General features: G+C 37.3%; 2 protein-coding genes across 3 annotated transcripts; one reads left to right on the top strand and one right to left on the bottom strand.

Annotated features, from left to right (window-relative positions):
- The first annotated feature begins 224 nt into the window (after nucleotides 1-224).
- LOC136229546 (G-type lectin S-receptor-like serine/threonine-protein kinase LECRK1) lies at nucleotides 225-2,755 on the top strand. Its single transcript, XM_066018406.1, has one exon. It carries the CDS (start codon nucleotides 275-277, stop codon nucleotides 2,627-2,629), a length of 2,355 nt encoding a protein of 784 aa, XP_065874478.1. The 5' UTR covers nucleotides 225-274; the 3' UTR covers nucleotides 2,630-2,755.
- Nucleotides 2,756-2,906: 151 nt separating this feature from the next.
- LOC136229547 (uncharacterized) lies at nucleotides 2,907-13,581 on the bottom strand. 2 transcript variants are annotated; one of them, XR_010689162.1, is made up of 4 exons: nucleotides 13,272-13,581; nucleotides 13,120-13,208; nucleotides 10,304-10,556; nucleotides 2,907-3,798 (listed from the first exon to the last, which is right to left on the bottom strand). XR_010689162.1 is itself a non-coding variant. In XM_066018407.1 (3 exons), exons 1-3 carry the CDS (start codon nucleotides 13,435-13,437, stop codon nucleotides 10,425-10,427), a joined length of 387 nt encoding a protein of 128 aa, XP_065874479.1. In that variant the 5' UTR covers nucleotides 13,438-13,581; the 3' UTR covers nucleotides 10,096-10,424. The 2 variants fall into 2 exon arrangements, 1 of the variants encoding a protein (XP_065874479.1); XM_066018407.1 differs by lacking the exon at nucleotides 2,907-3,798 and having other exon boundaries at nucleotides 10,096-10,556.
- Between the last annotated feature and the right edge of the window lie 444 nt (nucleotides 13,582-14,025).

Raw genomic sequence — 14,025 nt, 5'->3', positions numbered from 1 at the left:
TTCAAGTTATAATAAAAAGGGTTGAATGAGTCAGGTAAGTTTTTCCTAGGTCGACTCCCATTGTTATCAAGGACACATTTTTCCATAAACCTTCACAGGGGTTTGAAAATGTGAATTGTGACTAAAATTGACTTGCAATTCAAACTTTGAATTTGAAACCAAAAAACAATCAATCTTTTGGCTGTTTTAAATGACTCTCTCTCAAGATTGAAACTTGAATAACCTTTTAAACCCAACTCAACCCAACAAATGCATACAAGTTAAAAATTATTTTATGGCTTCCATCTTATTATTATTCTTTATCTTTGTTTCCACACTTTCCACAGCATCAGCTCAGCAAAGACACACAAATATAAGCAGCACCATAATAGGAATAGGATCTTCATTGAAACCCAACTCCATCAACTCCTCTTGGTTTTCACCTTCTGGATTTTACACCTTGGGATTTTTTCCTCAGGGAGATGGGTTCCGTATTGGGATATCTGTTGCTGGGACGGTCGTCTGGACTGCCAACAGAGATCAACCACCTGTATCAGGCAACGTGACATTGCTCTTTTCTGCTGAATCTGGCTTTATCTTGCAATCAGGAGCACAAGGCCAAAACATTCAAGATGTTTTTCCTGATGCTGGTGTGGCTGCAGCTTCAGCATTTTTGTTCGACTCTGGCAACTTTATGATTAATAATTCTAATGGTCAAACAATATGGGAGAGTTTCCAGCATCCGACTGATACCCTTTTGCCAACTCAACAACTTCAAGCAGGGAATCAGCTTGTCTCCAGCATTTCAGAATCTGACAAATCGCCTGGAATTTTCCGCCTGAGCATGCAAACAGATGGTAATCTTGTGCAGTATCCTGTGGGAGTCCCCGGGGTAGCACAGTATGCATATTACTCATCTAATACGTATGGACAAGGCGATAATGTGACACTAAATCTCGATCGTGATGGACATGTTTACCTTCTCAATGCTACTGGTTTCAATATAAAGGACATATTCAAAAGCAGAGGAACTGATCCCATTCGTTCCATGTTAAGAATCGATTCTGATGGTATATTCAGATTGTATTTATACAATCTAACACACACTGGGAACTGGTCAGTTTTGGAATCATCCACAGAAAATAAGTGCCTGCCCATGGGAATATGTGGTGTAAATAGCTATTGTGTGTTAAATGATATGGAAGCTAGTTGCAAATGTCTTCCTGGATTTTCTTATGTTTCTCCACAGAATCAGTCTTCTGGCTGTAAAAAGGATTTCCCAACTCTCGAAAGCTGCAAAGGTGACAGAGGAAACATCGAAATCCAACAAGTTCCCAATACCGAATGGGAAGTTAATACATATTCGGATCTGCAAAATCCCCTGAAAGAAAATTGTGAGCAAGCCTGCATGCAGGATTGTAACTGTGATGTTGCATTTTTTGGTGAAGGACGTTGCCGACTGCAGAAGTTGCCTTTGAGATTTGGAAGAAGAAATATGGATGATGATTCAAATCAATTGGCTTTGGTCAAGGTCAGGAGATCCATGTCCGGTGATGAAGGAATTCAGCCTAAAAGGCACAGAAAAGGGAGAGAGATCAGCCAAGGAATCCTAATTGCCAGTGGTTCAATTGTTGCTTTTGGGTTTCTTGTGTTGACACTTTTAGGTATGTTAATGCATAGGTATCATAAGAGGGCATATAAAAGAATCCCAAAGAATGAACACGCGGTATTAAGAGAGGAAGTAGGTCCTCAATCTTTCAGGTATGAAGAACTAGAGACAGTGACTGATGGATTCAAGGAAGAAATTGGCAGAGGTGCATTTGGGACTGTTTATAAAGGGCTAATACCAAACACTCACAGAGTTGTAGCAGTGAAGAAGTTGGAAAAGGTTTTAGAGGAAGGAGAAAGAGAGTTCCAGACAGAGATGAAAGTAATTGGTAAAACCCATCATAAGAACCTCGTACAGCTACTTGGTTATTGTAATGAAGGATCAAACAGACTCTTGGTGTACGAGTTTATGAGCAATGGTTCTCTTGCTGATGTACTGTTTTCACCTGAAAAACGACCTTGCTTCCTAGAAAGAATGGAAATCGCAAGAAACATAGCGAAAGGCATCCTCTATCTCCACGAGGAGTGCGAGACTCAAATCATCCACTGTGATATAAAACCAGAGAACATACTACTTGATGAGCTGAGATGTCCAAAAATATCTGATTTCGGATTGGCAAAGTTACTAAAGAAAGAGCAAACCAAAACATTCACAGGAATAAGGGGAACAAGGGGATATGTAGCACCAGAATGGCATAGAAATTTGCCAGTGACAGTTAAAGCTGATATATATAGTTTTGGTATCATGTTGTTGGAGATCACATGCTGCAGAAAGAATGTAGATTATAGTGCTGGTGAGGATGAACGTGTTCTTGTGGAATGCATTTATGATCGTTTCATGGGGAATGAGATAAATAAACTAATCACAGATATAGATGAGGTCGACAAGAAACACATCGATAGAATGATTAAAGTTGGAGTTTGGTGCACTCTTGATGAGCCATCCCTTCGTCCTTCCATGAAAAAAGTTGTATTAATGTTAGAAGGGACGGTAGATATCCCAATGCCTCCACCTCCTGCTTCATTTCTTACTTCCATTTAAATCAGTTTCAGTATAAGAATGTGTGGAATGGAAACAAAAGATATCAAATAAATTATCTCAAATGTTCACTCTGATATTCAATTGTTCGAACATGCAGAGAGCTTAAAATGAAACAGTTTCTAATTATTCTCAGGTAGTTTTTAATTATCGTAAATTCTAAGGTTCAAGATTTGTAAACTTATTGTTTTAGTAGCGTTCAATGGCAATTGGAGTTTTGATTTTATTCCCCATAAGTTTATGGTGGAATCAAGATCCTAAATTTGGGATTGCAATCACAGAACCTCCCTCCTAGGATGAATTCTGACAGCTAGGACTGCAATAAACCACGTGCATCCCCTCCCTCGGCCGCACATTGACATTTGTAACGCAGACTAAAAGAACAAATGACTGGACATGTCTATTCTTCTCCATTCTTTCTCTTGTTGAAATCCAAACGAGCACTTTTGATTTGACAAATAATGTTATTGAAGAATTTGGCAACTCAAGTAAAGCGTCATTCATTTCTCTATGCTATGCAATCCAATAATAGTGTTTAGGCTTAAAAGCACAGTCCCTAAATTTTGGGTATTATTTGGACATGATCCTGAAACTTTAATTCGTGTCATGAAAACTTTAATATTAAAGTAAAATCTTTTCGGCTAATACCGGCACCCACATCCTCAGTAAACTACTTATATAGATAGCATTCTAGTTGGAACAAAGGCTGCTTATGACGAGGAATGTATATGGTTGCAACCCCACAAGAATTTCCACCAGCACACCGAGGACCTGGAGTTTGTAGGACTCTGTAAGCACTCAACTAACCACAATGAAATTTCCACTTGTACTAGAAATTGTATTAACCAAAGAATTACAATGGGTTTTAGAACATCTGGTAGAAACAGGAGAAACCCCTAAATATCTAGCAGGAAAGTGTCCCTCTTTAAAAGGGATATATATCCTATTTCTCAACATAAAAAAAAAAAAAAACAAACAAACAAACAAACTCACTTGTATGGTTACTAACTTTCAGTCATCTGTGAAGCATAAGAAGTGTTATCATTAATTCTAGGCAGATCCAGTCCGGTATCAAGGTCAACTTAAATTTCACAATTTCATATTAAAAATACAAATAATTCAGGTATTGCTCTTGTTTCTGCACCTCCATTTGACAATAACAACTATATTTCCTGGAAAAGAGCAACGATAGATAAGTGCCTTATCAGTGAAAGATCAGATTAAATGCCATGTATAAGGCTGCTTCACAGTTCCAGTCACAATGCAAAAGAATGGGCAACTGTAGGGGAATCTAAAAAACCTGGAGTTGAAACGAAGTCTATTTTAACTCACAAGTACGGCTTAAGGTTATTGGTTTTGATAACATATATGGACTGCTCCCGAGTGAAGAGAGCCAGCTATCTCGTGATCAAGCTACCAGCAATTTTTCCATGTCGGCATTGCACAAATAATCAAAGATGTAACTGTAGCTCCTCTCATAATGATAATTCTACTTATGCTTCATTTAACTCTAATTGTTCATGTAATTAAAATCTAAGACTACACGCCGGCAACTATGTATACCACAGATTATTTATCACAATTACATAGGACTAGGCATATTATTCATGTACATGTCCCTGCCCAAAAATTTCCACGGATCAACACCAGAACTTCCACTAACCTTGACTCATCTAGCTCCACAACTGAAAAATTTAAAAATCCACTCTGAATATAATGGTCTTGACGAAGTTATTTCAGGTAATGATTTTTATAGACTAATGTGTTCTATATATATGCAAAATCCATCCTAAAGCCCATGAACATATACGTTTTTATGCATAGGGTCTCGATCAATTAATTTTTATATTGAACCCCTAAATCACTGATTTTCAATCATAACTGGCCCTTCACTAACAATTCTGTCACAATATTGCTCCACATTTCATCAAAAATGCATGAACGATATTTTAACTGCTGATTTGGATTATTTTTTACATAATGAATTGCAAAACTAAGTAATCAAATTATTCTTGTGGAATAATCTATTATATTAATTGGTCGCTAACTAACAGTTTCGCCACAATTATGCTCAACAAATTTCTCAAAAATAATCCAAATCAACAGCCCAAAATGTCGTTCACATGCCTTTGATGAAATGTGAAGCACAATCACGACAGAATTGTTAATGTGGAGCCAATTAAAATGGAAAATCAATAATCAGAGGTTCAATGTGATAAAATAATTTATCAGAAACAACAACAACAACAACAACAACAAAGCCTTAGTCCCGAAATGATTCGGGGTCGGCTAACATGAACCATCATATAAAACCGTGAAAATCAAGTCGTGTCAGCGACACAGATTCGCTCCCTCCACTCCGTCCTATCCACTACCATATTTTCCTCAATTCCCAATAAACTCATATCACTCTCGATCACCCTCCTCCAAGTTTGCTTAGGTCTTCCCCTACCCCTCACCACTACATCCCTTTGCCACTCTTCGGTTCTCCTAACCGGCGCATCAAGCGCTCTACGTCTCACATGGCCAAACCACCTTAGTCGGTTTTCTCTCATTTTATTCTCAATAGATGTAACCCCTACTTTTGTCCTAATTATTTCATTACGCACCCGGTCCTTTCTCGTGTGACCACACATCCATCTCAACATACGCATCTCCGCCACCGACATGTTATGGATGTGGCAGTGTTTCACTGCCCAACACTCCGTACCATATAACAATGCTGGTCTAATTGCCGTCCGGTAGAATTTTCCCTTCAATCTATTAGGCATGCCGGGATCACAAAGGAAACCCGTAGCACTCTTCCACTTCGACCAACCAGCTTTAATCCTATGGGCAACATCTCCATCTACTTCTCCATCCGTTTGGATAATAGATCCTAAATACCGGAAGCAATCCGAGGCCTGAACAACTCTCCCATCTAGGGTGATTGTCCCTGCCTCCCTACTCCTACGGCCGCTAAACTTACACTCCAAATATTCTGTCTTACTTCGACTCAACTTAAAGCCTCTAGATTCTAGAGTTTGCCTCCATAGTTCCAACTTCATCTCCACTCCTTCTTTCGTCTCATCAACCAACACAATATCATCTGCAAACAGCATGCACCATGGTATACCATCTTGAAGTGAACTTGTTAGTTCATCCATAACGATGGCAAAAAGAAATGGGCTTAGTGCGGAACCTTGATGCACTCCAATCGTAATAGGAAACTCTTCAGTTTTCCCAACACTAGTACGTACACTCGTGCATACTCCCTCATACATGTCCTTTATGATGTCAATATATTTCCGCGAAATGCATTTCCTTATTAAGGCCCACCAAAGTACTTCCCTTGGTACCTTATCATATGCTTTCTCCAAGTCAATGAAAACCATATGCAAGTCTTTCTTCTTATTTCGATAGTGCTCCATTAATTGTCTCATTAGATGGATGGCTTCCATAGTTGATCTTCCCGGCATAAAGCCAAACTGGTTTTCCGAGATCTTCACCGTCCTCCTTAGCCTTTGTTCAATCACTCGCTCCCAAAGTTTCATAGTGTGACTCATTAATTTGATTCCCCGATAGTTGGCACAATCTTGGACATCGCCTTTGTTCTTATACAAAGGGATTAAGGTACTTTTCCTCCATTCTGATGGCATCTTATTGTTTCTCCAAATTTTGTTGAAGAACGTCGTCAACCATTCGATTCCTCTTTCTCCCAAACATCTCCAAATCTCAATAGGGATGCCATCAGGTCCTACTGCTTTCTTCAACTTCATCTTACTTAATGCCATTTTGACTTCACCCTTTTGAATTCTCCGCAGGCATTCATGATTTATCATATCGTGATGGATACTTATATCTCCAACATCTTGTTGGCGATCTCCATTAAATAAGTCATCAAAATAGGACCTCCATCGTTCCTTGATATCCTTATCTCCCACTAGGACTTTCTGGTCCACATCCTTCACACATTTAACTTTTCCGAGATCTCGCGTCTTCCTATCTCTCATCCGAGCAATTCTATATATGTCTCTTTCCCCTTCTTTCGTATCCAATCTTGTATACAGATCCCGATTCACCTTTGCTCTAGCATCTCGTATGACCTTCTTTACTTCCCTTTTAGCCTCTTTGTATTTTTCGTAGTTCTCGTCACTCCTACATTTCCCCAATAGTTTATAGGATTCTCTCTTACTCTTTACTGCTTGTCGTACTTCTTCTGTCCACCAAGATGTGTCCTTACCCGGTGGCATGCTACCTTTAGATTCCCCTAGAACTTCCTTCGCTACTTCCCTTATACTATGCTCCATCTTATTCCATATTGAATCTATATCTGAATCCATATTGCAAGTCCAAATATCTTTTTTGGTCATCTCATCCACAAATTTTTGTTGATTCTCCCCTTGCAATTTCCACCACTTAATCTTAGTCTCTACTTGAGGTGTTTGTTTTCTTATACATTTCCTACTTCGAAAATCTAGCACCACTACTCTATGTTGGGTTGTCGTACTCTCACCAGGGATCACCTTACAATCAATATAACTCTTTCTCCAAGCACTCCTTACTAAGAAGAAGTCAATTTGGCTCGCATTACCGCCACTCCGATAAGTCACTAAGTGGGATGTTCTCTTCATAAACCATGTGTTCATGATACTCAAGTCATAGGCTGATGCGAATTCCAAAATATCATTTCCTGCTTCATTCTTATCTCCAAAACCATACCCTCCATGAACACTCTCAAACCCATCTCGCCTAGAACCCACGTGTCCATTGAGATCACCCCCTAGTACCATTTTTTCATCCCTAGGAACCTGTTGCACCACTTCCTCTAAGTCATCCCAAAAAGCTTGTCTTATAGACACATCTAATCCTATTTGTGGCGCATATGCACTAATGACATTCACAACCTCATCCCCTATCACTAGCTTAACACTCATAATTCTATCGCTCTTCCTAGACACCGCTACTACCTCATCAATATACTCCCTATCAATAAGAATACCTACTCCATTTCTACCCTTATCCTTTCCTGAGTACCAAAGCTTATAACCCCAAGGAGCTATCTCTCTAGCCTTGGCTCCAACCCACTTGGTTTCTTGTAGGCATAATATATTTATTCTCCTCCTCTTCATAACATCTACAATTTCAGCCAATCTTCCAGTCAAAGAACCTATGTTCCATGTCCCAAAGCGTAACCTACTACCCTTACCCCTACCCCTACCATTACCGTGGACTAGCTTATTTACCCGCAACCCTTGCATATTTGACACCACCCCCGGGTCCTGGGGTGGCGCGCCGCTTCGGGGCGACGACCTAGCAACCCTTGCACATTTATCACTACACCCGGGTCTAGGAAGTGCAGCGCGTCGCTGAGTAGGGAACGCCCCAACAGTATTTATATTATGGTTCATGTCATAAGATGTGGCTAAGTTTTACGCTGGCCGCCACAAACCTACCGCAACCCTCCTCCTTTGTCCGGGCTTGGGACCGGCTGTAAAGGCCACCAAGTGACCCTCACAGGCGGAGTTAAAATAATTTATCAGAAACCTTATATATAAAATAATAAAAGTTCAGGATCCTCAAGATGAGTTTTGCCTCTTTCCCTATAACTACATATCTGAATGCATAATGTTTTTATTTTTTTGTGAGAATTATTAATACTGGACTTGGAGTGACATCATCCTCTTCGTTTTCTGCATTGTGTTGCTTTTACCCAAATAAAAGATGATGCTTTTGTAATATTAAATTTAAAAAATTTCACGCTTAATATTTTCAAAATATTTTATTTTTATGAAATATTTTATTTTTCTTGTGCTATTTTGGTAAACAACCCGAAGAAAAAAGAAGGAACTCATGAACTTAACCCTTTTATTCCTCTCCTTGAAATCTCTCTGCTTTGTAACAGAGGAGAGAAAAATCCATCACTCTCTCACTCAAAAGAAACTAAGATACTTTAAACTTCATGGCGTCCAAAGATTAATAATGGCACTTTCAAATAAAGAGAACTTCCAAAAGCACCTTGATTGATACAAACTATAAGCTAGCAACCATCAATTGTACACTATAGCTACAACAATGGAATTCTCACTGCATTTTTCAAAACTAATTTATTCCTCCACATATTTTACTTCCATCACTCTTACCTCTTTCAAGTTTCAATCAAAGTGGGTATATTTGACCCACTAAATTATTGGCATGGTCTAAAATTAGACATTACATTGACAAAATTACCCTTTTAATTACTTTTATGTTAAACGGAGATGGAAACGGACACCGGGAAACGTAATTTTTTTTAAATATAGGAAACGAAAACGTGGGGGGAAATGTAACTATTAAAAATATGGGGGCATATTTATAAATATTAAAAATATAATAAAAAATTAAAAAAATAATTCTGTTCAACAATACCAATATGCAAACCACCCTCCCCCCATTTTGTGATTCCACCCACCCAATTACGTGTGATATGTGGCATCATGCATGTCTTGCAAATTAATTAAAATCCATAATTGAGAAGTTAGAGTTTAAATAAGATTCAAGATTTCAGAATAACTAGAAGTAGAAGATGAAATCAGAAATTGTGGAACAAGAAAGAAGAACAAGATGAAGAAATTCCATTCAAGAGACAAGAATTATAGCCGAAAGAAATATAGACACGTTCTTTAAAATGAACATACAAAGAATGAATTATCAGTCAAATAGGAAATTTCAATTTTTCTAACCTTAGATGGAATATGAATTGCAAAATAGAAAGTTCAAATTTCCAGAATTTTGGTCGAAATCGAGGAAACTGTTTAAAAATTGAGAGACGTGTTTCATATTTTGGGTAATTTCGGAAACGTGTCAGGAAACGTTTCATATCAGCTTCCGGAAGTTTCCGTTTCCCACATCTGCTGGAATCATGAAGAGTTTCCATGCATCATATTCTTTCATATGATCTAATCTTTCTCCTTCAGCCAAAGAAAAAAGGTGAAGATTCGACCTGTTAAATGGACTTTCTTTTACAAGTTTCGAATGGGTTCTTTTATGTCAGCTTGTATTGTGTTTAATCATTGAGCTATTGATATGTGAGGATTTAATTTTAGAATATTAAGTTTGTTTGTGTTAAGGCTTGATTTTGTACATGTTAAGCTCGTAGCCTTACTTCCAGTTCTAGTAGCCATACTTCCAATTCTAATCTCCATAACTTTCGTTATATAAATTGAATAGGTTAAAGAAGAATTGAAGGGTTCTCTTTTATTGTGGCTTTTCACAATTTCTTCTCTTTGGATGAAAAAGAAAGATTAGATCATCTAAAAGAATAAGGAAACGTAATTAGAAGGGTAATTTGTTAATTTAATGACTAATTTTATTCCTCGCCAGCAATTTAACGGGTTAAATGTAACCCACTTTTACGGAAGGAGGTCAGAGTAAAATGCAAAGAGGTAAAAATTAGTTTCGAAAATGCAGGGAAGTACTAGTGTGATTGACATGACCTCGGGGAGGTAATATTGTTTACCCAATTTTTTTCATCATATACTGAAACAAAAGACAAGTTGTAAAACTGTTAAAGGGATCCACAAAATAGCAACATATTGAAGAATTTACAGAGAAGACTGCTAAAATAAGAAATAAATTCAGTAAAAACACTGGTAAGCAGGTTCTTCCATTGCAACTAAAAATATGAAATGGTTCCAAGCTAGATTGCAGAAATAATACCAGATATTAGGGAATCCCAAACATTGGTAAGGATGATGAAGTATTCTCCAGGCTAGCTGTGCTGCTTTAAGTTCAAGGAACAACACTGGATCTGTTTATGTGTGACTTCCAGATCCCCGGATCAATAGCCCTTTGAGATTTTCTCGAGGGAATCAAAAACACTTTGCAAAGTTACGTCTCCCACTATCACCACCTTGTCTCTTGATTTAGAACCTGAGCCAATGGATACCTGCCTCTTTTTCACACCTAATACCTGTTCATTTTTTTCATATATAAGAACAAAGATCCATCACAAAACACAAAGATTTGGACTACCAAGTGAAATATACTCTTAAATAAAGTAAACGCTAGTAAAACAAATAAATCCAAAAGTTCGTATATATATAATGATATTTTGGAGTTCTTTGTTTCACTATGGGTCTATAGACTGCCTAGCTCTGATTGTCTTCCAATCGCTTGGGATACTTTTAACTTCCCAATTCAGACAAAAGATTTTTTCTTTTCTTTTGTGGCAAGTATTTTAGATGACAGCATATATAATTCAAAGCTATAATTATGAGGATGAGTAACTCTTTTGTGTTTCAATACTTCTCTTCCTTTTCAGCAAAGCCTGCTCTAGCATTTGCTAAAATCATTTCTGCTTCTACTATAAACCTTTCATCAAAACAAGAACATACTAAAAATGCATAATTTCACTTTCCAGATTATCTAATATATATATATATATATCCATTCACCAGTATCTCCAATACCACTATTTTAGATCACCATCACCACTCTCAATTGCCACACATAACTGTCATCGACTACCCTCTCCAACACTATTACTGCTGCCACCTTATCATCACCATTATGTCCAATTCAATAATATTACCTCTGGTACCACCGTAAACCTCACCCAACTAAATCCCCTTGATGATTGCATTTGCTTAAAAAGAACTATTTAGGTAAAACCTATCATTCAGCCTAGGGTTAAGGTGCAAAAATACCCCTAACATTAGGCCAGGAGCAATTTTACCCCTAACGTCTAAAATGGTGCAATTTTACCGCTAACGTTGGAAGCCAAGAGCAATTTTACCCCTAACGTTAATAAATTGGGTCAATTTGAGAAATAATTCATCAAACTGTCTTCTCGATTATGAATCTTGTTATCTACACTTCATACGTGTGTCATTTTATCAGTAACAAATCACAAACATTCGTTGGGATGTGAAAAAAAAAAAAATAAAATAAAATAATATACTGTCTTTTTGTACGGATAAGACAAAAAAAAATCAAAAAATCCACCGAATTTATAAATATTAATCTCAAATTCTATTATTAAATTATAAAAAACATGAAATCTTTTTTTAGAACGAATTATTATGCAATTGGTGCAGAATAATTTACAAAAATATATGTGTTTTATAATAGTGTCTGAAATTGACCAAATTTATCAACGTTAGGGGTAAAATTGCTCTTGGCTTCCAACGTTAGGGGTAAAATTACACCATTTTAGACGTTAAGGGTAAAATTGCTCCAAAACGTTAGGGGTATTTTTGCACCTTAACCCTTCAGCCTATAAATAGCCGTCATTATCATTCATCTGCCACGCTTGTCCTACCCTGCAGTTAAATAGCCGTTAACTTCAACCAATGCAATCATTTGCAATATCATTACATCATAGCCTATATAACCCTGCTAAACCACCATTTAACTGCCATGTCTGCTACTCCAGCGTAGCACTGTCCATATTTAGGTTATGTTTTTGTCCATACCCCTTGTAATTTATTTGTTGTATACCAATCCACAAAATTAGAGAACAGGAACAGCCAATGGGAAGCTCTGGGTTACAACATCCAAAAGGTGTCCAACTGCATTTTCAAACACAGGCCAGCAGCCAACTTCTTGAAGCATATATATTTGCTTAACAACAACAAAGCCTTAGTCTCGAAATGATTCGGGGTCGGCTAACATGAACCATCATATAAAATCGTGAAATCAAGTCGTGTTAGCGACACAAATTCGCTCCCTCCACTCCGTCCTATCCACTACCATATTTTCCTCAATTCCCAGTAAACTCATATCACTCTCGATCACCCTCCTCCAAGTTTGCTTAGTTCTTCCCCTACCTCCTCCAAATATATATAAGCATATATATTTGCTTCCATAATATAAATTCCATCACATGCACACGTGTGCATACTGCATACACTCGCATACAACAGCTACAACTAGACTGATCACTATATAACAAAATGCAAGGACATATATTACCATCTTGTAAACAGACCTTTAACACCAAATTTTAGACCCTCACAAAGGAAAACCTCCAGGGGAGTTACATGATAACTAGCATAAGTTGTTAAAGGAAATAGTAAAATGATTACATGTCAAGGATGGACAGCAAATAAATTTCTTTTGATAACACGAAGATTTAGCAATATTTACACTTTGAAGAGGTAACATGCCCATCCATAAAATTATGCTTTTTCAAAATGAATGATAAGTTTGACATACTAAGAAACTTTTGACGCTGTTAAGGAACAAAAACAATCAAGTTCTAAAATAGCTCCATGATTTTAGGGAAATGTCCTTCTGAAGGTGAATAAGTTTCTAAAGAGGCCATATAATTGTCCAAGTAGAAACCAATATGCAATTCGACCAAAAAACCCTACATAACAAAAAAAAAAAAAAAAAAAAAAAAAAAAAAAAAACTGAAAAGCATTGCTGTCATACTCACAAGTATCCATATTGGAATTCAAAAATGATAAAAGACCAGAAATCTAGAAGATTACCAAATTAAAATTGAAACGAAAAGGGTGAAGTGAACTCACAGAACTAATGTAATCAAGGAGGGCGGAGTTAGCTTCACCGTCCTTTGGTGGGGCGTCTATTTGTACCCCTAATGCTTCATCACTGAAATCTATAGGAAAATAATTAGAAAGTTATAAAAATAAAGTGAATTTAAATATGTAAATGTAGGCACCAGTGATGGAGGCACATTTGGAGCCTGGCTTGGCGTGGATGGTGATAGCGACAGAAGAAGGAGGCACCACCCTGATACAAGTCGGGTACTTCTTATCGGTATTTGGAGCCGACTGATTTGAATCCGAGGAATTGCCCTTCGATTTTCCCTTCTTTGCCGGTGCCATTAACGCTTTTGCTTGGATGGATTATGTAAGCGGAGGAACAAGTTATTTTCAAAGCTTAAAATTCAGGCCACCTGAGTGCTTTGCTTATTTACTTCCGATAGAGAATGATAATTCATAACCTTAAAAAAAAAAAAAACCCTCCAATATCTTCTGTTTCCCTCTTTCTAAATAAAGCCTAAAGCACTCTTTATTGTTTATTAAGCTTTCTATTCAAAATTGATTGCTCAAAGTTAGTGTAATTGGAAGTCGCTATTTACTGCTCCAAATTACTAGTTGTCATTTTTTATTGGATAATTTTACCTTTTTTATTTTTTTTCAAAAACTCTGAATGGCTAGACGGTCACGGAAAACGCCTCACCAATAGCCAGACATTTTTTCTGGCCGTCTGGCCATTGGTCAGACGGTTTCCGTGACCGCTTAGCATTACTAGAAAACTATCGAATAAAGACGGAATTTCCATCTAGATAGTCTATTTCCGTCTTTAAATATGACGGAATTTGTGACGGATAGAAACCGTGGTTATTTATTCAATTTAACATAATGTAATTAAATATAGGGTAATTAATTTATTAGTCCCTATATTTTGAC

This window comes from Euphorbia lathyris, chromosome 5 (genome assembly GCF_963576675.1).
Source record: "Euphorbia lathyris chromosome 5, ddEupLath1.1, whole genome shotgun sequence".
Taxonomy (NCBI): Eukaryota; Viridiplantae; Streptophyta; class Magnoliopsida; order Malpighiales; family Euphorbiaceae; genus Euphorbia; species Euphorbia lathyris.
The sequence above is the reverse complement of the archived record's forward strand: the minus strand, read 5'-3'. Positions and strand labels throughout refer to the sequence as shown.